This window comes from Monodelphis domestica, chromosome 7, assembly GCF_027887165.1.
Source record: "Monodelphis domestica isolate mMonDom1 chromosome 7, mMonDom1.pri, whole genome shotgun sequence".
Taxonomy (NCBI): Eukaryota; Metazoa; Chordata; class Mammalia; order Didelphimorphia; family Didelphidae; genus Monodelphis; species Monodelphis domestica.
Window position 1 is genome coordinate 206,566,648 of NC_077233.1, and position 24,481 is coordinate 206,591,128.

Sequence of the window (24,481 nt, forward strand, 5' to 3'; positions counted from 1 at the left end):
ACCAAACATTAGTGGTGTATGTGGGGATGGAGAGAGGTTCTATTATTTTGGGTGGGACCATTTAATTTCAACCTCATAAATACTTTGAGTTATCTAAAAAAAAAAAAGGAAAGTTATCTTAATTATACTTTTCATTTATAGCACCAAAAATGTATAAGGGGCTTGCCTTACAAAAAGCCTATAAAAATTATTGTTCAATTATAAACCCCATTCTAGAAATAAAGAATTGAAGCTCAGAATGCTCGCAAATTGTCTAATGTCAAATATTTTTCCAACATTGAATTCAGGATTCAAGGCTAGGTCTCTAGACTCCAAGGAAAATGTCCTTTCCATTGTATAAGATGCCCCAAAATTTTAATTCAATTTTAAGCTTTAATAGCTGAAATAGTTTAAAACTAAATGAAGACTTTTGGGATACCATAAATGACATCACCTTTCAATTCCCATTTTTTCCTCACCTGCAAAATGAGGAGGTTCAACTAAATAGCCTCTGAGGTTCAATGAACCTATCATCCTGTCCAGTGTTCTTCTGGCTTTGTTTAGAAATTATCATTCATTCCTTTAGATTAAGACATTGTCCACCCATGAGTCTCCAGTTAAAATGTAAATTACCTTGGTAAAATAATACTTTAATCCATGAACATCTAAGGTATAATAGTTCTTCAGATTGTTAGTGGTTATGTGACTCACCTTGAGAAAATTTAAAAAAAATAAAAGAAAATTTAGTCTTGATGGATTGGAGTCAAAGAGTTAGGTCTAGAAGAAGACCACAGAGGGAGGGCCTCTGAAAGAAATACAAACAGGGCTTAGAAAAGGAACATGGAAGATGACTAAAATAAAATCTTTTCTAGTCCTGCATGTTAGCAGTTATTCTATTGTACTATAGTTTAAAAAAATTTTTTGTGATGAAAATGTAATAACATGCTGGATAATGTGTAGCTTTAATTAAGTAATTCTCTGATTACTCTAGAACTTGCTAGAGTTCATGAACAATTTCTATATAAGTGAGTACCTTTAAGGTCACATCCTCTCTGGATATTCATTTGTCTGTTATATTATAACATCAGTTTCATTCATGTTTAGATTGGATGGTCACTTTGGTCCTTTATAATTCAAATTCTAAAATTTTTGACTTAACCCTCTCTGATTGAAAATGTACCTTTTGAGTTCATTTTACTGAGGAAAGGGATTTAAACACGGATTTTGCCATAGTGTACATTCAACAGAAATGGTCACTCAAAGAGAAACTAAAGAACACAAAGTCTAATGTGTAAGTTCCAGGATGGTAAATCATCTTAACAATAATAATGCAATAACAAACAATTTTAAAGCCTCTATTGTGTACAAAGTATTATGCTAAGAGAGGGAAAGAAATATAACGTTTAGGTAAAATATGGTACTTGTTGATGATCTAGCAACAAATAAGATGCCAACACAGGTAAGCATAACACACAATGCTTTGTGATGAGTGCATTAGCGGTGTACAAAACACATTATTAAGTGAATCCAAGTCAAAGGTCATTCCTAACAAGAGGAATCAGAGAAGCTTCCAGAAGAGAGAGGCATTGATCTGGGATTTAAAGAATAAGGAGACATTCAGCAAGCCAACAGTGTCAGGGAGCATATTCCAGGCATAGAGAATAGCACAAACAAAGACCCAGAAATTATAAAATGCAAGCCATGTTGAGGGACAGCAAATAGCACAGCTTGGCTGGAGTGAGAGGTATAGCAACATGGCCTATAATATTGCCAGAATGTGAAAGACCCTCAATGCTAAGCAAAAAACACATTTTAATTTTACTTGGTAACCAACAGAGCCCCTGAAGATTTTTGAGCACAGACAGCAGTAACCATAACTATACATTTAAAAAAACCCTGTTTGGTAGCTATATAAAGGACAGATTACTGGGGGAATAGAGCTGATGTAGGAAAATCTATTAGAAGATTACTATAATAGTCTAGGCAATTTGTAATGAGGAACTACAGAAGGATGGCAGCAAGTAGAGAAAAGGTGGATATGGCAGTGTGGCACCATAGAGGGAAGTGTCTCTGGCATCAAAGGGAAAGTGAACAAGCATTTATTAAGCACCTACTGCATGCCAGGTACTATACTAAGTGCTTTCAAAGGACCTGGCTTCAATTTGACAGACTTTAGACAAGTCATTTATTGTCCCTGGGTTTCACTTTCCTGTAAATTAAGGGTGCTGGACCAGTTGACCTGTGAGGTCCCTTCAAATTCTAGATCTATGCTATAGATAGAAAGAAGACTTGCTGATTGTTTGTACTTTAGAAGTAAGAGAGAAGTCAAAGAGAAGGTAAAATCTCTGGAGCAATATAGGTCAATTTTCCATGAGATCATTGTATGTGTCCATAATTGATGCTTCCCAAAGCAGAAAACAGCAATTTATAAAGTGAAGCATTGAATTGTCAATAACTCTAAAGACCAGTCGGTGCTACAACCCCTATCTGCCCTCTTCCCTAAAAGGACACAGTAGATGTGATCTTTCTCAAAAAAGAAAAATTATACTCTCCCTCAACAAAACATCTCCTCACACATTTTCCTGTGATAGAACATAAACAGCTAGAAATTAACAATTGCTTCTGAAGGCTTTTTTTCTCCAAATGTGTGAGGCTCTGCCTGAATTCTAACTGGCACGGTTATTCTACACATGCTCCCAACCCTTGCCTTAATTTTTTTAAATCTTACCTTCCCCATCTTAGAATCAATACTAAGTATTAATTCCAAGGCAGATGAGCAGTGAAGGAGAGGTAATTGGGATTAAGTGACTTGCCCAAGGTCACACAACAAGTTAGTGTCTCAGATCAAATTTGAACCCAGGACCTTCTATCTCTAGACCTAAGCAACCTAGCTGCCCCACAAATTTTTATCAAAACAGAATACCAAGAGATTAAGTGGCTGACCTTACCCAGGTTCACACAGCCCATAAGTGTCAAAGGCAGGATGATCATTTAAAATAATTTTTAAAAAATATTTGCAAAATATTTTATTTTGTACAACAGCCTCCAACACAGCTAATTATTCTACTTTGTTTAAGTTGTTTGTGTGTGTGTGTGTGAGAGAGAGAGAGAGAGAGAGTTTTCCCCTCCTTATTTGGCATATCAGGAAAGCTTCATGGACTTTGGGAAACACCATTCTTCATCAACCAAAATCAAGCCTGTTTGAGAGTAAAGTTCAAGTGCTGAAGGTTAGCTTGCTATCTCTAGATCACCTCAAAGGAGCTGCCTTTCAGTTTACAATCTAGCTAACATGTAGCTTATGTGTCTTCTGAGAGAGAAGACTTTTTAAAAATAAACTAATTATTCTTTAGAGTAACAATAATGAGAGATGTGAATGTGCATTCATAAGGTGTTATGTGAAACTATTACCATTCTATGCATTATTCATTTATGGAAACTATTGTATCCAGTTCACCATGCAGCTGATCAGGAAAAGTCCCTGAACTAAAGATAATGTCGATGAATGCCCTTTTTTAGGCAGAGAAATATCTAATCTTTTCATCAGTAACTTACATGAAGGAATAGAGAATAAACTTATTAATCTGGAAGGAGTGATGATTAGCACCTTGGAGAGCGGGCGTCCTTTTTGGAAGGAGGTGGGATCATTGTCAAGTCAGAGAATTGGTCAGACTCCATCTGACTCTGAATAAGCAAATGTAGTTAAATCGCTAATTAATATTGGACTTTGAAGTTTACTAATTCTCTCCTCAAAGTATCTCTGTGAGGAGGAGGAGGAAGAAAAAGATGATGATGTTGATGAAGGAGATGATGATGGTGGTGGTAGTGGTAGCATTGATAGTTCACATTTATATAGTTCATCTTTACACATATCATACCTCTTGATTCTCAGAACAAACTTAGGAGATAGGTGCTATATATTTAAAGTATGAGAATATTGATTCTCAGAAAAGTCATGACTTGCCTCTGATCTCACAGCTGAGTTTTGAACATCTAGGTCTCTTCTGTTACAGCTAGAATTTAAATCCAATTCTCTTCTCACTACAAGTCTAAATTTGTTCTCCTACATTATGCTTAAGAAAGTAAAGTCACCTATATATAATATACAAAAAAAGGAATTGATTAAGTTATCTAGGGGAAAAAGACAGATAAAAATCTGACTGTCATGGTTGATAAAAGATGGACCAATAGATTTATAATGTTGTTTTTAAAAAAGGCAAGCAGAAAACTAAATTGACTTAATTAGAAAAAATGTCATATGCTCAATTCAGTACTGGTATGAGCCTGAGCAGTTACTAAAATTTCACTTAAACTATCTGTACACTCAGTGGCAGTTCTTCAGGTACCATTTTAATCCTAATTTTTAGGGTGAAGTAAATCAGCAGCTATCTAACCAACTACATGACAGTATAATTGGCAGAAACTTCTTCCTGCCAAAGACCTACCAAGAAGCTAATGAGTTTGACCAAAAATTTTAAGACAGAATTCTATTAAAATGATTCGATCAAATATGTAGAGATTATCTCTAAAAGGAGCTCAAAGAAGTATAAAGAACTATAAAATGTTCTCTCTCAGCACAAGTTAAAGTAAATATCTTTAGTAGGCTCAGAAATGAGAAAAAGAAATGACCTATGAATCTCAAGGTACTTAGAGGATTTTGAGAGGAGCAGAAGTTCTCCATCCCCTTTTAGAACAGAAAAGGTAAGGTTTATATTAGAATTAATCATAGAAACCAGAATTATTTAAGCCCACTAACAATGAGGCTTGTTTCCTAACTGAATGGTTTGCCAAAAGATTGTAGAATCCTGTCAAGGTGTTTTAAAATAAGATTTCTCAAATATCCTAATGGGCAGCAATATAGTGGTAGATCTATTGGTCTTGGAACCAATACTCCTTTGTTCATGCCCCAGGTCTGACATTTACCAGCCATGTAGACCCGGATCTTTACTTACCATCTTTACACCTCAGTATATTTTTCAGCAAATTGGGATCACCCACTTTGCCTCACAGTGGATTTGAGAGAATAACTTTTTAAACTTAGGTACATTCTAGAAATGTAGTCTATTAGTACATAGAAGCAATGAGACAAAAAGATCAGGAAACTTTTCAAAGTCTTTCCTTGAATCTCTCTTTCAGACAGCAAGATTTAAAGAAAAAAGGATCTTTTTATTCGCCACATAGATATATGTAATCTTTGTGCTCAAAGAGAATAGCTAGCCTCCTTAAGAGACTTATGAAGTACAGAAACCTCAGTAGTTACTTGAGCTAAGGAAACCAAATGTCTACATTTCAAAGGGGCCTCTTGAATGACATTCCTAACACTGGAAAGCAGTCTGGGATAGAACTGACTCAAATCAGTCCCTGAAACACTTGTAATTTGTTCAGTAGTTAACAAAGGTGATTTATTTAGCCATAGCAGAGGGAGAAATTTCACAAGAATATGCATCAAGAACACTATAAAATGATTCAACTGAATCTTCTCTCATTGAGTTGTCCATGGGTATGTGTCAGTGAAGTATCAGAGAGCACCTAGAGTTCCTCAGGTCTTGTTTATATTCTGGCAACCAGGAATCATGTCTACAGCTGAAGTCTTTTTGGTCCCCTGAACCACTTCAGTTTCGATGCCTTTTAAGGAAAAATTAGCCTAACTTGCATGGGGAGGGGGGCTAGGATATTGCTCCCAGCACAGAAGGCATAATAGGAAACTCATTGATAGTCAGAAGCCTGCATTCCTTTCTAAATGCTTTGTGTATGGAAGCACTTGTCAGTCCCAACACATGCCCACAGATGCTTTCAGATCTTAGCAGAATTTGAATTTATGAATGATATTAAAACTGTCCTCAGCAGTCTAATAGTTTGAGCCTCCCCTTTCCTGGCAGTCAGTTTCCAATGTGTTGTTTTTGTTTTTGTTTTTGTTTTTTTACATTTTTGAGTAGCCTCATTTTACTTGCCTTTTCTAAAAAAAAAAAGAAAAGGAAAGGAAAAATGGAGTGGATGCATGGCACAGTAGGTCAGAGGGCCTGACACATACTTGTGTATGAATTTAATATTTAATATAATTTATTATATAATTTATGATAATATAATATAATAAATTTAATTATTTAATATAAATCTGTACCTTTGTAAAAGGAAAGTTTTGAAAATTCATTTCAGTCTTACCCCCACCTTTGATTGGGTTAGGAATAAGTCTTAGGACTTATCAGTATGAGAAGGAGGCCTCTGCTTCCCTGGCCTCCTGATAGAAGCTTGCCTCTTGCCCCACATGATTCCTGGCTTTGAGAAGACTGGCCTCTGACCCCTGGACTAAGGTCAAGTCTTTCCAACCAGGAAGACCCAGAAAAATTGATATCACCAAGGTTATGTCACGTATAAAGGAAGTTTGTGGCCTCTTTGTTGGGAAGCCACATGGTCTCTTGTTCCTGGTGGGGCAGTATGGGGTCCTTTTCCTAGAGAATGGGGACATATGGTGAGTGGTGAGTTCAGGTGAGCTAGATTACCAACCATTTGATTATGTGCCTTTTCTCTCTCAAACCTACTTTCACTATTTAATAAATAATAGTGAATTAATAGACAGTCTCCAGAAAATTTTAATCTTAACAATTACTATGTGACCCTGAGCAACTCATTTAAGACCCTGAGATATAGAAGAGTTACAGATCTATATTGGTGGAGGGAATTTCTGTACTGGAATTCCTGACACCAATGAAATCACCTCTATACCAAAATTAAGAAATGAATAAGAAAGCGAATAATAGATATCAAGGTGTTCCTTGTAAATGAGGAGAAAAGTTTTAAGAACTGGTCCTTGACAAAGTCACTTTGTGAAAAACGTCCTAGGTTTTTCCTTTAAGGCAATAAATAAATAAATGTTGCTTTCTTCTAAAAGGTCATTTTTCAAAATGAGAAACTCATTGTGTTTTGTTAAATGATTTTTAACATTATTTCAGATAATCCAGGAACCTGCACATCCTGCGCTACCGGGTATTACATGTAAGTTCTATTGTATTTGAATGCTGTCACTAACTTTTCTGCAATTTAAGCAATGCTGACCTAATCCCATACCCAATGATTAAAGCAAATAGGCCTAGCAGCCTGGAGCTACTCTTCACTGTCAGGCTATTAATGAGTAATTTTTTTTTTTGTTGGATTTAGAAATGATAGCCCAGCTGTTTTCTTGACTCAGAAGGAGGCCCTTTCTTTCTGGATTCTGGAAGTCATCCAGCCTGACACTGGTGTCTAGGAATCCTTGTTGTCCATTCCCAAGATTCAGACCTCCCCTGTTTATGGACAGACACTAATAGAATACTAGCCCCCTAAATAAACTTTTCCACAATGTTTACATGGAGGCCTGCTCCTGGCCTGAATTCAGAATGGCCATTCTGAGGTCAGAAGTTACAGTCTAACCTTAACTGTCCTCAACAAATGAGACATCAAAAAAACACAGACAACCGAAGCCAACAGAGATTCCAGGAACCTTACTTTCCCAATTTAATCCTTCCATAAATGTTTTACAAATCACTACACTGTCAACCCTTTGCCATCACCATGTAGAAAAGCTCATTTAAATGCCACCTTCTCTCCTTTTACTCAGTCTTTCTCTTTCAAGGGTATTTAACGAGCTAAGAAATGACCAAATGGCAGGTGGCAAAAGGAAGAAGAGAGGGTGTTCTGGGAATTCCACAAACTGAATAAGCCTACTTTGAATAAGTTTAGGATAATGTATAATAAATAGAATAGAATGGAATATAGCATATGATACGTAATGAGAGGAAGTATGATCTAATAGCTAGAGACCCAGTCATAAAGACCTGAGTCTCTAAGTCCAGTTTCTGACATATACTATTTAGTGACTACACATATCCCTAAAGATCACAGTGTTCTAAACAATCCTCTAAGAAAAAAAATTATAGAGAAAGTACTGGCCTCCTCAGGAGCAGATAGTTGGCTCAGTGGATTGAAAGTGAGGCTTGGAGATAGGAGGTCCTGGATTCAAATGTGTCCTCAAATACTTCCAAGCTCTGTGACCCTGAGCAAGTCACTTAGCCTCCATTACCTAGCCCTTTTCTCTCTTCTGCCTTAGAACCAATATTTAGTAACAATTCTAAGACAGAAAGTAAGGGGTTTTATATAAAAAAAAAAAGATACTGGAGTGGTTTTCCATTCCCTTCCTTAACTCATTTTAGAGATAAGGAAACTAAGGCAAATAGGGTTGAATGAATTGCCCCCGATCACACAGCTAGGAAGTATCTAGAGTCAGATTTGATCTCAGGAAGATGAGTTTTCCTGACTTTTAGGCCTGGCACTCTATCCACTGTTCCACTTAGCTGCCTTTGTGTCTAGCAGGTATTTGAGAAATGATTGCTGAATATCCAAGATTTCATTTCATCCTCACAAAGAGCTACAAGAAATAGTCAAGACAATAGTATTCCCACATGGGCAGACAAGGATATTGAGTCACAGAGAGCTTGTGAATTTCCCCAGATAACTAGTTATAGTCAGGTCTAGAAACTAGGTCACCTGGTTCTCAGGAGTCCTTCCTTCCTTCCTCCCTCCCTCCCTCCCTCTTTTTTCATTCCCACCTCCCTCCCTTTCTTCATTCCTTTCTCCCTCCCTTTCTTCATTCCCTCCCTCCTTCTTATCTTCCTTCTTTCCTTCTTACCTTTGTCCCTCCTTCTTTCCTTCCTTTCTTCCTTCCTCCTTCCCTCCTTTCCTTCCTTCCCTCCCTCCTTCCTTTCTTTCTTTTATCCATTCTTCCTTCCTTCTTTTCTTCATTCCTTCCTTCCTCCCTTCCTTCCCTCCTTCCTTCCTTCCCTCCTCCCTTCCTTTCTTCCTTCTCTTCTTCCTTCTTTCCCTCTTCCCTTCCTTTCTTCCTTCCCTTCTTCCTTCCTTCCCTCCTTCCTTCCTTCCTTCCCTTTTCCCTTCCTTACTTCCTTCCCTCCCTCCCTCCATCCTTCATTCCTTCCTTCTATCCTTCCTTCATGCCTGTATTTCTCTCTCTTTTTTTTTTAGAGAAACCTCTATCTGAGTTCTCAAGAACATTACTGTATTTGGATACAAGTGAATAGCTGCTCTTTGTTTCTTCTGAGGAAATAAATATACATATTTACATACATACATACTTAAAAGGAAAGAAAGTAGAACAGTTTTAAGTCAGGCATTAGGAGGACCTTGGAATATTAGTGTGATTGTAGAAAAAATGTTCTCTAGAGCTAAGCAAAGGACCAAATATGTGTGTGTGTGTGTGTGTGTGTGTGTGTGTGTGTTTCTATCCCCCAGGTATCCCCTGCAGTGTTTGAGGCCTCACTCAAAAATGACAGGAAACCTCAGGGTTCGTGCTGTCTTTTTGAGTAGGGTCAAGGAAAGGCCCTTTCCAGAATTTAAATTAACATTATCAGTTGATAGGTATAATTGTAATATAGTTTTAATAAAGGCAGATTGACAAAATGTTTAAAAACAACCTGAGTCAGAAGGGTCTTGATTTCAAGTCCTGCCTCTGTCATAGAATGTCTGCTGTGTGACCCTGAAGAAATGAGTTTCCCAGACAACTCTTTTAAGACTATAAATTTGGGAGCAGGTAAGGTAGCACACTGGACAAAATGCCGTACCTGGAGTCAGAAGGACCTGGGTTAAAAACCTGACTTCAGATATTTCCTAATTAAGTGACCCTGGACAAGTCACTTTACCCCAATTTCCTAGCCCTTTCCAATCTTCTGTTTTAGAATTGATACTAACAGAAGGTAAAGGTTTTTTTTTTCAAGAGGAAATAAAAGAAAAAATATTATTAAAGTTGTTTTCAAATAAAGGAATGATTTTAAAACACAATTTCTCCTATAATCAATTCATCTGTCACTAAGTTCACATAATGACAACCTAACCTGCTACCATTTAAAAGCTTCTCTTGGTTGATGTTATTCAGTGTTTTTCAATCATGTCTGACTCTTGGTGATCCCATTTGGGGTTTTCCTAGCCAAAATACTGGAATGGTTTGCCATTTCCTTCACCAACTCATTTTACAGATGTAGAAAGTGAAACAAACAGGATTAAGTGACTTGCCCAGAGTCACACAGCTAGGAAGTGTCTGAGGTCAAATTTGAACTCAAGATCTCCCATCTCTAGGCTTGGCTTTTTAATCCACTGAGCCACCCAGCTGCTCCCACCTTGTGCTACTCACTTAAATTTCTATTACATTTTTAAAGCATATATACTCATCAAACCAGATTTGGGGTTTAATCATTAATAAGGTATGCCAGTTGACATTTGGTAAGCAGAAATTAATTTGTCATTGTGGCATTTACATAGCAGTTGGCCTGCTAAAGGATTCTCAAATACTCTGCAAATTTCATTTCCACAGATACATTGAGGGAATACAGACATCTCAGGGTAGAAGTCGTGGGGCTAATGCTTCACAAGATGTATCTCTGAGAATTGGAGCAGGGAAGATCTCCCTGGCATTTGGAGCTACGTGACCATGAGCACGAATCTCATTGTCTCTCTGAACTTTAGCTGCCTCATCTATTCAATAGAGCTAATATCATGTGTCCTACCCCAGAGGACCTTTTTGAGGAATAAATAAATGAACGAGCATTTCGTATGCACAAAGACAAAAATTAAGAGACTGATAGCAGTCCCTGCTCCCAAAGAATAGGCATTCTAATAGAGAGAACACCATTTTAATGAGAGGAAAGCATCATAGAAATATGAGCTATTATTATTAATTCCTGAAAAGATCTAAATCCGTTTCTTCTTTTTTTTTTAAGATTATAACATTGTCTATTCATGGGGGTACATTATTAAAAAAAAAAAAGGAAGGCCAATCTTGCATGCTTCTGAGTAGAGAGATCTAGAACAGGAAGTTGTCCAAGTGTTATGCTAAGGTTTATGTTCCTTCTGATTGATGTGAAAGTACATCATTTGGACCTCAAACCCATTTCTATTTCCAACTCTAATCCTTTTTAGAACCCATAATAACTCTGCTCTTACTGACCATCAGAGTACTCCTTATGGGACATCTTTTTTCTTTTTTAAAGCCCTTACCTTCCATCTTAGAATCAATATTAAGTATTGGTTCCAAGGCAGAAGAGCAGCACAGACATCTTTCTTAAAACAACTCGAGGTTAGGGCAGGTAGGTGGCTCAGTGCATAGAGAGCTGGCTTGGGAGACTGTGGGTTCAAATCTGGCCCCAGACACTTCTCAGTTGTATAATCCTAAACACATCACTGCTCTTCTGAATGCTTAATATTGATTCTAAGACAGAAGATAGAGGTTTTTTAAAATGGAGTGTCTGGGAAATCCAAGTACTGAATGCAAATTTCACAAAAGTTCCATCTAGGTAGTCACCCACTAAAAAGAGGGCTTGATTTTTATTGTCTTTAGGATGCTCCAAGGATTAAGAGACAATCCTAAGAGCTTTGGTTTGGTATTTCCAATTCACCACACAGGATTAGTATGCTGGCTCTCTGAGGGGAAAAAAAAACATATATTTAAATATAATCTGCATTATTAGCTTTATCAACAAAATAACTCAAGCCCTAATTTATAGTGTTTGCTGATTTCTGAAACATAACATCATAATTGGCTTGCAAGAGCTGGTGAGAAGGGGTAGCAAGGTGGCTCAGTGGACAGTGTCAAACCTGGAGATGAGAGGTTCTAGATTCAAATCTAGCTTCAGACCCTTTCTGTGTGACTCTGGTCAAGTCATTAAACCCCAATTCCCAACTCCTACTGCTCCTCTGCCTTGGAACTGATCCCCAATATCAATTCTAAAATAGAAAATATGGTTTAAAAAAAAAAAAAAGATCTTGTAAGAGCTGGCTCCACCACACCCTTACTTGGCTTACAATGCATATAGCCCTGCTAGAAAAGATCCTTGTTTCAAGATCACTTTATGGAAACCACAAATTCTTTCTCAACAGGTTCAAGCAGCACTGCTATACAACTTGTCCTGAGAAGACCTATAGTGAAGAGTTTGAATGTAAAGAGTGTGGCGAAAATTGTGGGAACTGTGACCAGAATGAGTGCTACTGGTGTGAAGAGGGTTTTTATCTTTTCGGTGAGCAGGGAACAAACAGTCCACACAGAAAATGATTATGATACTGCTTAGAGGTGGAAGATTTCAGTTCATATCTTAGCTCTCTTATATTACCTTGAGCAAATTACTTAATCTTTATGGACCTCAGTTTCCTCATCTGTAGAAGAAGGGACATTGGACCAGATGACCACTAACCTCTCTTCTAGTTCTAAATATGATTCATCTCAGGCCCTAAAAGTATAGAGCACTATAATTTGGTTAGGGGGGAAAAAAGCATTTTTTATAGTGAAGATTTCTTTTTGCCTTAAGCAGGATATTCATTTATTTGTTATCCTTAAGTATCCTTATTCTGATGAGAATAAGGCAGGAATTGGGCCTCTGCAATGGCAGTGGCCTGGATCATGCAAGGCCCATGAATCTTCTCTCAGGGCTCAGTCCTGCAGCAGGAATTCTCAAGTGACCTTGTAAAATGGCAATAGCATTCCACTAAATAATGGTTGTGATGGCCCATTGATTTTGATGGAAGTTGTGTGGCTAAAAATACAGGTCTTTCCAGTGGGTTCCTAATGGTCCAAAAGACTCATGCTTGGGGCAGGAAAGTACACAGTGTTCTTCAATAGTGACTCCTGTGTGGAAGGGTGGACTTTGACTGTAATTTCCAATGGCCTAGAGAAGACAAAGCATCTTTTATGCCATAGTCTACCTTTTCATTACCTGGTCTAAGCTGCGCCATAGAATGCCTGCCAATCATGGCTTCTTTTCTATATTCCCAGATGGCATTTGTGTCAGGGAGTGTGACCCTGGTTTGTACAGTGACAATGAAATAGGAGAATGTGAGCCGTGTCACCAAACCTGCAAAACCTGCACTGGACTTGGCTATGATGAGTGTACCAGCTGCAAAGGAGATTTACAGCTGGTAGATGGGAAGTGTGTGGATCCATCCAAGACCCCAGGACAGGACACATTGTGGAGCGGTATGTACTTTTCAATGATGGAACGGCAGGGACCCATCTGCTTCTTCGAGGACCCTGCTCAGCCTTCATTGTGGACAAAATGAGACTTCAGGCAGCAGAGGGCTGGGCAATGAACCAAAAGCTAAATGGTAAAAATCCAGGTTGGACAACTGCTGAGCACAATCTGGTATTTGCCAAAGGGACCTGCAGTTTATGTTTAAGAGGAATAGCAAAGCAGTTGATGGAAGCTCTACGTGTATAGGTCTATTTTGTACATAAGATCATACATTAAGCTAGAAGGGAATTTAGAGGCCATCTAGTCTATCATTTTATCGATGAGGAAACTGAGGTCTATGAATGGCCCAACTAGTCCAACCCCTTCATTTCACAGATGAGGAGATTTGAGACCAAAGAGGTTAGATGAGATGACTTGCTCAAAGTCACACATATATTAACTGTCAAAGGCAGGGTTTAAACCCTAGTCTTCCGACTCCAACGTGAGAGTCTTTCCATTTGACCAAACATTGTATGGAAGCAGCCCAACTCTTACAAGGACCAGCTGTTTTCAGAGATCAGCAAAGTAAAGCAGACAAATGTATCTATCCCCAAATCCAGTATTCCCAATGGATACCTGCCAGATTCTGATAAAGATTTCCCTGGATAAAACTGAGCCTTCCCCAAGCCTTTCCAGCACAGTAGGTAAAGTGTTATTGAAAGTTATCGGTAGTTCAATGGGATCATTCAGTCCTGCTGACTCATTTTCTCAGAGGCCCAGAGAGTTAAAGAGACTAGCACCAGGATTAGAATTCAAGCTCTGTGACTCCAAATCCAACACTTCTCATTTTTTTTACGCACAATTATATTTGTCCTAGGAGAGCTACTAACAGTACCCCTAACCCAACTCATTGGAATTCCTAGTGCTTCCTTTAAAACAAAAAGTCACTCTTCTCCAAGGAGAGGTGCAGAGCAAGGTAGGGCTCAACTAAGGGAGAAGAGAGGAAAGGTTAGGTTTCAGGCTCTCCATTAGAGTGTTCTTCTTTCAATTCTGCTCATGTAGGGTTGAACACCTAGGTGCAGGCAGGCTAACTTGCAAGCTCTCCCTGTGATCTCACTGGTTAAACCCATCACAAACAATGACCCATCCGGCTGGGAAAATCTGACTCGCATTCCACCCAGAGAGGCTTGTGAAATGAGAGATGTTCTCAGTTTGATTTCTAGGCAATGATTCTTTAAAGGGGTCATTTCAGTCCAGGAACAGCAGCTGAGGGAACAGATGAGTTTCCCAACAGCTTGCAGGAATGATCTATCTGGGTCAGGACTAAGATCTCTTTCTGGATTCCAGAAAGAAGGATTCCCATGTATGGGCTTCCCTGTAACAGTTGCCCGCATGTGAGTAAAAGGCAGAATGGGCATGGGAGTTCTATGATCCCATTGGTCAATGGCTAAAGAGGATGTGGGGGGCCTTCTAAGCCCATATCTATCTGGAAAACATAACTAGGGAGAAATTAGTCCCAGCATCAGAGTAGCCTATCTTCAGCGAACTGTAGCCTGGGCCCAAAATGCTGAAAATGAGTTGGTTTGGCATTCAGGCATTTAAAAGGAGGTGCAAGCCAGGGGGAAAATGGTCTGGGTCTGTGTTTGTAGCTGAGAACATCTGTATTTTATCTGGCGTACCAGATGATGAAATGAAGCAAGGAGCCAGGAGACAGAGAAGGCTTGATTCACCAAGTGAGTATACATCCTTTCAACTGGACTACGCGTGTTGCAAGCTGGAACCAGGTCCTGATTGTTCTCTGCTGAAGTACCACACCCAGCCCACTTTAATTTTCTCCCACCCAAAGCTAGGTTCTTTTTTTCTTTAGAGGGGAAGGGGTTGAGAAGGAGGGGAATCAGAGCATTTGTGGGGTATGGTACTAATCAGGCCTGGATGAAGCAGACAGCATTATTTCTCATGACCTGGCAAAGAGATGAAGCTAGTGGCCTGAAAGGTCCCTTTCACCTCCATAATCTTTGAAATAAGACATGCAGACCATAAAAACCCAGAGGAAAATGTTTGTTCACTGAACAAGGTAAGAACCTAGCTTAACCTACACGCCACATTGCAGACCCTGAGCTGGATATTGAATGGAAAATGCAGTCAGTCTTTTCTTATGAAGTCTTGGGAGCATGTGGACCACAGCTTCCCTCTTTGCACTGTTTGTTTTTTCTCACAAAACAAAATGAAAATTGCAATACAATGGCGGAGATTACTCCAGAACAGCCCAGAGTCTGTCCCAACCTGAGTCACCCTGAGTGACTGGAAATAGTGGGGAGACAGCCCAGACAAATCATCTAGTGAATGGGGGAGGATATAGCTGTCTAGGTGTTATGAGCACACTCTTGGATGGATTCATATGTGAAAGGTAAGAAAAGAAAAAAAATCAACTCATTTCTTCAGCCATGCTGCACCCCAGTGGAAATAACAGGTTCGTGTCTGCATCTGGGATCATGGGCTATTGACAGTATAATTATTTAAAACAAGGAATCTTTAGAGAAATCAACACTTGTGATCAGACAAATCAATACTGAAATGGTCTTTTAATCAGATGCATAATTGAGGGGAGGGAGAGTGGCAATCATAAAAAATGTACCAAAAAACATGATTGGTTTTCTTACTAACAGGGGAGGGGAGGGGAAGATGCCTGCCCCATTTCCTGGATTGGACTATTTATTCCACAGATCATGGGTTTCCATAGCCAAGTAATTCATCACAAAGGGGTCACTCTGTACTTAGCTAGGTTCCAGCCTATCTTTCCAGAATTCCTGCATACTACTCCCCTTCATCACTCTATCTCAGCCAAACTGGCCTCCTTGCTGTTCTCTAAACTCAGAACCACATTTATTGTCTCTGAGACTCTACACAGAATATTCTGGAATGCTTAGTATGCCAGGAAGAGGCTCCTCAGTCACCTCCTGTAGGAAATTGTTATTTTTCAGATGTTCATTCGTGTCTGACTCTTTATGGCCCTATGAACCATAACTATCCACCGGTATTTCTTGGCAAGGATGCTGGAGTGGTATGCTCTTTCCTTCTCTAATGGATTCTTTTGTCAGGCAATCAGAGGTTAAGTGACTTGCCCAGGGTCATACAGCTAGGAAGTATCTGAATCTTCTTATAGAAAAACATCCCCTCTTATAAGTGTAATTGCTTTCCTTCTCAAATTATGTATGTTTATCTGGTTGTACCACTCCCATAGAATGGAAGTTTCCTGAGGACAAGGATCATTTAATTTTTGTCCATCTATTCCCTGGTGTGGAGAAGGCATGGAATAGTGGATAGAGACCTGACTTAAGAACTTGAGTTCAAGCCCTGCCTCTGACTTATATGGTTGGACCACTTAGCGTCTCCTTGCTCTAGGCAACTCTCTCTTACTAAAAGTCGGAGAAGATACTGCCCTGAATTGGTGGAGATAGTCTCCTCATCCAGGAGTCCTAGAAGCAGCTGGATGGCTCCCTGGACCTAAATTCAAGAAAATCTGATTTCAAGTCTGGCCTCAGATAGTTATGAGCCATGGAACCCTGGACAAGTCATTGCAACTCTAAGATGAGAATAAGTAATAGCACCTGCCAACCAGGGTTATTGTGAAGCTCAAATGAGGTAATATTTGTCAAGCACTTAGCACTGTGCCTGACACATAGTAGGCACCAAGTAAATGTCTATTTCCTTCTTCCCACTCCCAATAAAATCACAGGTCCACTCCCAATCTGGTAGAGCCAAAGATGGTGCTTTGCACTTAATAAAATCCTTGTTGAATTGAATCATTGGACATACCTTCCAAAGTAGACATAGTTTGTAATCTGGACCACTCAACATATTAAGTCAAACAAATTCTCAATATGCCATGCTTCTACCAGGCAATTATGCCATTTGATTCTACGGTTATAAAATGCTCACTACACTGCACAGAAAATACCATGCAGGGCCCTGGGAGCAGATACCCAGAAATGGGGAGGAATCACCAGCCCAAGTAGAGAAATAGCTTCCAGCTCCTTCTGTTCTATAAGAATACAAGCATGACCAAAGACACAGATCAAACCCAGAGAAACCAGCTGTAAATGCTCAGTTGTGGCCATGGGCTTCGGAAGGAGAGGGTGGCCTCAGATGGTTCCCTAAAGCCACTGGTGAGAAAAAAAAAGTAAGCTGGCTGTTAAACCATTTGGATGCTGTTAAGTGATTTATGCCCTGGTGGGGTTAGCAGGTCCCAGACCCATCTCTTTCACATTTCCCTACCCACACTGTAAAGCATCACCTCAAACTATGTTCCCAGCTGGCTCTAATTGGACACATTAGTCATAGCATAGAGCCCAAAGAAGTTGAATTCTGTTCTTGTCCTTGACTACATCCTCACAATTTACCTCCAGCCCTGAAATCCATGCCATAACAATGGATGGGGGTCTTATAGCAGTGTTTTCCTTGCCAACCACACGGAAGGCCAAATATTCATGTTTATAAGCCTCATTCATAAGATTATAGGGAGAGAACTGGAAAGGCCATTAGAGATCACCACGTCCTACCCTCACATTTTACAGATGAGAAAACTGAAGCCCAAAGAGCTTAAATGTCATAGAGCAAACAGATGCCTAAGTCAAGATTTGAACCCTTGTCTCCCTGACTCCAGGTCCCATATTCCATTCACTACACCACACTGCCCAGATGATAGGGAAGAAAAATTCCTTTGCATTTGGTGACAGTATTTCTAGAAGACCTCTGGTTGGGGAAAGAGAAAGGGAAGACTACGTGTAAGTTTTAAATTCTGTTTTTCGATTAAAACTTGAAAGTTTAAAAGCTGTGATAGCTTTTAAAACTACACCAAGACTCTTTCAAGAACCACATTTACATAAAGTGCTTTACAAACCTTAAGGTACTGATTGACATGATTATCCTAATTTAGAGCTAAACCCAGAAATATTTTTTACATGTCATCAAACCCTGGGCTTTACACAGAGAACAAAGAATGGACTCTCAACACAGTCACTAACGAAGTCAAATTTCTCAAATTATTTATGACCTTATCAGACAACATCAAAGTCTAATGAACTGTGGTGCTGCATATTTATTGTGAAAAGGCCTGCTATTCTAGGAGCCTGTTTCCCCTTTATCATTCCAGTTTCCAGTTTATCCCAGTTATAATGAAAAGTCCTGGCCCTGAGGAAACCTTCTCCTGGCCCAAAAGGTAGCTGAATTCTTTATGATTCCGAGGCACCTCAAAGAAGCAGAGTGACTGTGGCCAGTCTAGGCATAGAGACTAGCCAGAGTCAGACCCAGGAAGCCCCTAGCACATAATACAGAATAAGAATGTCTAGCAGCAGGGCAGGAGCTCAATTTGACCCTAAAAATGCTGCCATAGATTCATGCAGACCAGAAAGGAAATATCTGACCTATGAGATCTTTAAGAACAGAATCAAGAACCGCCCATTTCAAATGATTTTGATCCGTATCATCTTGGCTGAAGACAGGGTACTGGGCCTTATAAACAACTTCTGTTATTTGTCAGGGACCTTTCCCATTCGACGAGGCCATGGATCAATAAGGAAAAAGAGGGACATAATGATTACAAAATAATATTAGGAATTAGGAAACGGAGACAGCAGGGGACTTACTGAAATGAAACCCTTAATCTCTTTTTTTGAGGGACAAAGACATTTAGTGCTCTAGATGGTCAAAGTCCCTAGCTACCCTGAACTGGAGAGATGCCTTTGACTCCCCAAAAGTTGGTGCATCGCCCCCTCTGCTGGACATCTGTGCATATTACAGTATCTTAAGCCAGAGTGCTGGAAAATGGCAGTTATCGCTGAGAGAGCAGATAAATAAATAAAACTGACCTGTCAGTAAGTCAGCCTGTCAAAAAAAATGAGTAAGAAGAAATAGATTGAGGACGCTTTTAATTGAAATTAGCCAGCCTTTGGAGTAATTCACAGGCCAATGAGGCAAGGGTCCCCTGGCATCACGCTTGACCATTTCTTCACGCCTTGTCGGCCCTTCAGCCTCTGTCTCTATTTGAAAACACAAGGATCACATCTATATTTCTTTTTCATTCTTCTGGTCTTTTAGTAAACTTACGTTGAAACTGAGGGGGCACCCCTTCTCCTTGAAAATTGTGGTTTTCATGAGCTCCCTATGGCTGCCATTGTTCAAAGAAAGGGTGGATGATCCATCATTTAGGGATATTATGAAATGTGCAGAGCCTGGACTATGTGACCACTTGCAACCCTGTCAACTCTAGTTTCTCAGTTAAATTTCACCAACATTTATTAAGTGTCAACTGTGTACAGAGTATTTAAAGAAAGTGAGGCAAGACCCAGGACAATGTTTCTTCCTTGGAGGCAGGACATTAATTCTTGTCTAGCTCCAGTTGTTTTGCAAACAGTAGGCACTTAATAAGTATTTGTTACTGGATTAAATCTTCTTCAATTGCAAGAAATGAAACAAGATGTAAAGGGGGGGGGGCAGCTAGGTAATTCAGTGGGGTATGAGCAAACCCTGGAGATAGGAGGTCTTGGATTCAAATCTAACCTCAGACACTTCCTAGCTGGGTGACCATGAGCAAATCACTCAATCCCCATTCCCTAACCATTATTGATCTTCTGTTTTGGAACAAACACAGAGTATTGATTTTAAGGTGGAAGGTAAGGTTTAAAAAAAAATAAGATATAAAGGTACCTCTTCTGAACTCACCACTGAATAGTTCAGTAAGTCAATAAACATTTATTTTTTTATTTTTTTAATTTAGAAAATTTTATTTAATTAATTAATTTAGAATATTTTTCTACAGTTTCAAAATTCATCTTCTTTCCCTCCCCTTCTCCTACCCCCCTCCCGTAGCCGACATGCAATTCCACTGGGTTTTACATGTGTCATTGATCAAGTCTTATTTCCATATCAATAAATATTTATTAAGGACCTACTCTGTGCCACGCACATTGCTGAGATCTGCAGATAGAAAGAAAGGCAAGAGACAACTCCTGCCTTTAAGAAGCCCACAATCTAATGGGGAAAACAGCATGCGGACAGCTGTATGCAATCTACATACAGGAGAAAGAGGAAATAATCAACGGAGGGAAGGCACTAGTACTAAGGGAAATCAGGAAAAGCTTCCTGTAGAAGTGAGATTTTAGTTGACACTTGAAGGAAACCAGGCAGAGATGTGGAGGGAGAGAATTCCAGGCATGAGTGACAACCAGAGAAGATGGCCAGAGCTCTGAGAGTTGGAGTGTCTTTTTTGAGGAACAGGCAGGAGGCCAATGTCAGTGCATAAATTGGAGTCAGTATATTGGTAGGAGTCCAAGAGTGAGAAATAACATAAAAGAAGACTGGAAATGTAGGAAGGAGTCAAGTTATGAAGAGCTTTGAATGCCAACTTGAAGACTATATTTGATCCTGTAATAAATAAAAATTAATCTTGGAGACTTTATGCTAAATTTAAAGTACTTATTAGTAAAGAGAAAGAAAAAAGAGAAATAAGGTTACCAGCCTAACTCTCCAAAGTCTCTAGCTGAATGCTTCTGCTTCATCAGATCCCAGATTCCCCACTGGGGCCCAGCTAACCACATGGCCAGCCCAGGAACAGGCTTGAGTTCAGGAAAGGGACTTCAGCCAAAGAGCTCAGATTCTCACATGTACACCTACTTGGCTTTTGATTGGACAGTCTGGGTCACATGTGCCGGGCACATAATCAGGTCAGGCCACCGGGTCAGAGATTGAGCAAGGGCACTTCCATCACCCCATTCCAGAAGTCAGAAACTGCATTGCCCCTTGGTGTCCTGGCTTAATGTGCACGGGCCCCCTATGTCTTACCTAGGTTTTTATATTGATTTCACCCAATCCAAGAGGGGTCTGGAGAAGGATGTCTTGACCTGTCTGGATGGAGCACAATCATACTAAGTTGATTGGAGTGGGAAGAGATCATTATAATTCATGATCCAAATTTGGAGCAACAACTGTGGCCAGGGGAAGTTTCAAAGGCACATTAAAGTTACTGTGTAATTCCTTGACCTTGTGAAAACCTGTAACCATGACAATAGCAACAATTACTATTATTTATATAGTTTTGTTTTTTTTTAAACCCTCACCTTTCACCTTAGAATCAATACTATGTATCAGCTCCAAGGCAGAAGAGCTGTAAGGGCTAAGCAGTGAGACTTAAGTGTTTTCCGCAGGGACACACAGCTTGGAAGTATCTGCATTCAAATCTGAATCCAGGACCTCCCATCTCTAGATCTGACTCTATCCACTGAGCCATCTAGCTGCCCTTTTATATAGTTCTTTAATATTCACAGACATATAAATACATAAAATCTCACATATATGCTCTCATAATTATATATGTATATAATCTCATTTGATCCTCACAACAACTCTATGAGACAGGTGCTGTTGTTATATCCCTCTTTTACAGATAAGGAAACTGAGGCCACAAGAGGTTAAATGACTTGTCCAAGGTTCCACAGCTAAGTATTTCAGGCAGGATTCGAACATAGGCCTGCCCTGAATCCCTGTATCACTTAGCAGCCTTAGAGTAAGGAAAAACCAAAGTTCAAGTCCTACCTTTGGCATATACTATCGATGTGGCCCTGGGCAAGTCACTTAACCAATCAGTACTCAGACATAAACAACTGTCTAAGAGAAAATGTTGCAGAGAAGGCACTAACCTTCTGTGGTAGAAGTTTTATTATCTGAGGGCTGTCTCTACCATTGAAATCTCTGTTCAACACAATGACCAGCCATCATTCCTGAGGATCAATGATGACACCTCCTGACGTAAGAAGTGATCAATTCAATATACAAAATGAGAAATATATTTTTGGACATAACCAATGTGAGAATTGACTTTGCTTGCCTAGGCATATTTTTTACAAAGGGTTTGTTTGTTTGTTTAAACCAACTTTGGTGGGATTTGGAATTTTCAATTTTTGGATGGAAAGGAAATAAATGCTTGTTAATTGAAAAAATAAAACTTCATTTTTAAAAAAATGACAGCTTTGGGCCCTATTCCCTTTCCTCTCTTGAATACTAGAATATGTGCAGAGGGAGAGAAGTGAACGCTGCCTTTTATCTATACCACAAACGAGTAGAAATGTGATTTTTGTCTGGAGAATAAAAACCTGTTTAAGATTGGCATAATGAAAAGAATCTATTCTTCTTCGCATAAGATTAATTTATTTGTTCCCCTTTCCTTCTTACAGGTAACTGGAGACAACATCAGTCTTGTGATCCTTCTTGTAAAACCTGTAATGAATCAGCCGCTATGTGCACTTCCTGTCCGAAAGGTTAGTAGGGTTTGGCAGCCAAGGACAACTCTTGGGTTTGCATTGCTCTGGATATCATAATCATTGACAATGAAAATTTAAATACCTCCGTTTTCAGTTTAGTTAGGTTTGTTTTCATTATTCCTTAACAAAAAGCCCTAAAAATGTAAAATCCTGTGATCTTAAGAATTTGAAATCATAGAAGGAACCTCAGAAATTTGCTATAATCTTCTCATTCTCAGAGAGGTTAAGTGACTTGCCCAGTGTTGCACAGTTTATGTTAGCAGTCAGAAATCAAACCCAGATCTTTCCATTCAAATCTCATATTCTATCCACTACTATACAAGACTGTCTTCCTAAGCAGGTATTTCTTAAATAATCCATTTTCCTCCTCTCCTATGTAAATATTTCAATGACTGACTTGTCTATGACTGACATACTCGACTATGACAGTTGAGTAACCAACTGATCAATTAGGAAATGAATTCTAGGCTATACTACTGATTGGTGTGACCTAGGAAAGGCCATTCTATGGTCTAGTCTGTTTCTTCTTCTGTAAAATAAAGAGTAACCGTTTGTTCCTCTGGGTTGGCTTGTTTCTCTCTCCACTCCTGCTCTCTTAGTGAAAATTTAAATACCTAGTCATACTCCTCCCAACTTGGCCAGTTAGATGTCATCTCTCATGGTCTAATGAGTCCACAGACATGGCAGACACCAGCTCTTCCTTCTTATCTCCTTATTCCCCTGGAGAGGCCCAAGCACCAGAATCAAGTTGGGAGAATTTCAGAATCTAAAGGGTTAAATCTTTAACCTTCACCCTTGGCCTCTGGTTTGGAAAATGCATCTGTGTCAGGGAAGTTGGCAGAGGGATGTCTGAGGCGTTGGATAAAGGGATGCTGTTTTGTGAACTGTCCATGGACATCTTCCCTCCCTCAGCTCTTTCCATGGTAGCTTTTGAATACTTGCCCATGGCCTGATAAACTGATGAAAGCTCCATTCTAGTCTTCAAATGGCTGGTCTAGTTCATGAGAAGTGTTCTTTGGGTAAAAGTCAATAAGGGGATCATCTGACGTTTGAGCACAGAGGTAGCTGGAAGCAAAATTATGAAATAGGAAAGGCTTGTCTCTAAGTACTTGGGCCTCCCTGTTCAGCTGCTCTTTCCATTTTTTGCACATGTTCTTCCCATTCCCACAATCCCATTGCCACTGAAAAAACTGGATGGGCAGATGAGGTTATTTCTTCAAGGTTACACCAGTTAATGACATCCAGTTAGAGCGCTTCTGGACACCAGTAGGTTTGGCCAATTTGGGAGGCATTGTCATCCTTGTTAGGGATTCTGGTATGTCCAACATAGTACTACTGTCCAGGATAGCATGAGAAGTTACAGAAAGTTGAGGGACCCTGCTATGGCCCCCATATTCCTTGTGTAGAACAGCACTTCACTTAGAGTAGGGGTTCTTCACCCTCTGGCAGTCTCTGATGAATCCCTTCTCAGAATAATGAATTTAAATGCCTAAAATAAAGCACACCAGATTACAAAGAAAATCAATATATTGAAATACACTTATCAAAAAAATGTCTTAATTAAGTTCATGGGCCCTCGGGTGTGAACTGCTGGTTTAGAGGGAGACCTGACTTATTTGATTTGAATGTTCTTTCCTGTTCCCTTTGGTGTGTTTTAGGAACCTATATTTTCTCTCAGTCCTGCGTCCCTTCCTGTCCCCAAGGAACCTGGCCCTCAGTGACAAGTGGGAGATGTGAGAAATGCACAGAGGACTGTGAGTACTGCTCTGCCATGAATATCTGCCAGAAGTGTCTATCTCAACCAGCCCACCCACTCTACCTGCACCTTGGCAGGTGCTACACACACTGCCCTGAGTAAGTACAACTCTCTCTGTCTCTCTCCCTCTCTGTCTCTGTCTCTCCCTCTCTGTCTCTCTCTCTGTCTCTGTCTCTTTGTCTCTTGCTTTTCTCCTTCCCTGTCATTCCCTCCTTCTTCCCTCTTTCTCTGTCTCTGCATGTTTGTGTGTGTTTCTGTCTCTCACTGACTCTATCTCTGCCTGTCTCTGTGTCTCTGTCTCTCTCAGTACTCTCCCTTTAGCTCCCTGTTGTTTTTGTCTTTGTTGAGTTGTTTCAGTAGTGTCTGACTCTTCGTGACCCCATCTGGGGTTTTCTTGGTAAAGATACTGGTGTGCTTTGCCATTTCTTTCTCCAGCTCATTTCATAGATGAGGAA

At 39.7% G+C, this 24,481-nt stretch overlaps 1 protein-coding gene across 1 annotated transcript in view; it reads left to right on the forward strand.

Annotated features, from left to right (window-relative positions):
• PCSK5 (proprotein convertase subtilisin/kexin type 5) overlaps positions 1 to 24,481 on the forward strand; it is a gene marked incomplete at its 5' end in the record, with an annotated part of 595,445 nt that overhangs the window by 518,942 nt on the left and 52,022 nt on the right. Inside the window, 5 exons of the mRNA XM_056806299.1 lie at positions 6,927 to 6,969; positions 11,893 to 12,029; positions 12,782 to 12,982; positions 22,184 to 22,267; positions 23,929 to 24,124. Coding sequence (XP_056662277.1) covers positions 6,927 to 6,969; positions 11,893 to 12,029; positions 12,782 to 12,982; positions 22,184 to 22,267; positions 23,929 to 24,124 — 661 coding nt within the window. The remainder of the gene's footprint in view (positions 1 to 6,926; positions 6,970 to 11,892; positions 12,030 to 12,781; positions 12,983 to 22,183; positions 22,268 to 23,928; positions 24,125 to 24,481) is intronic.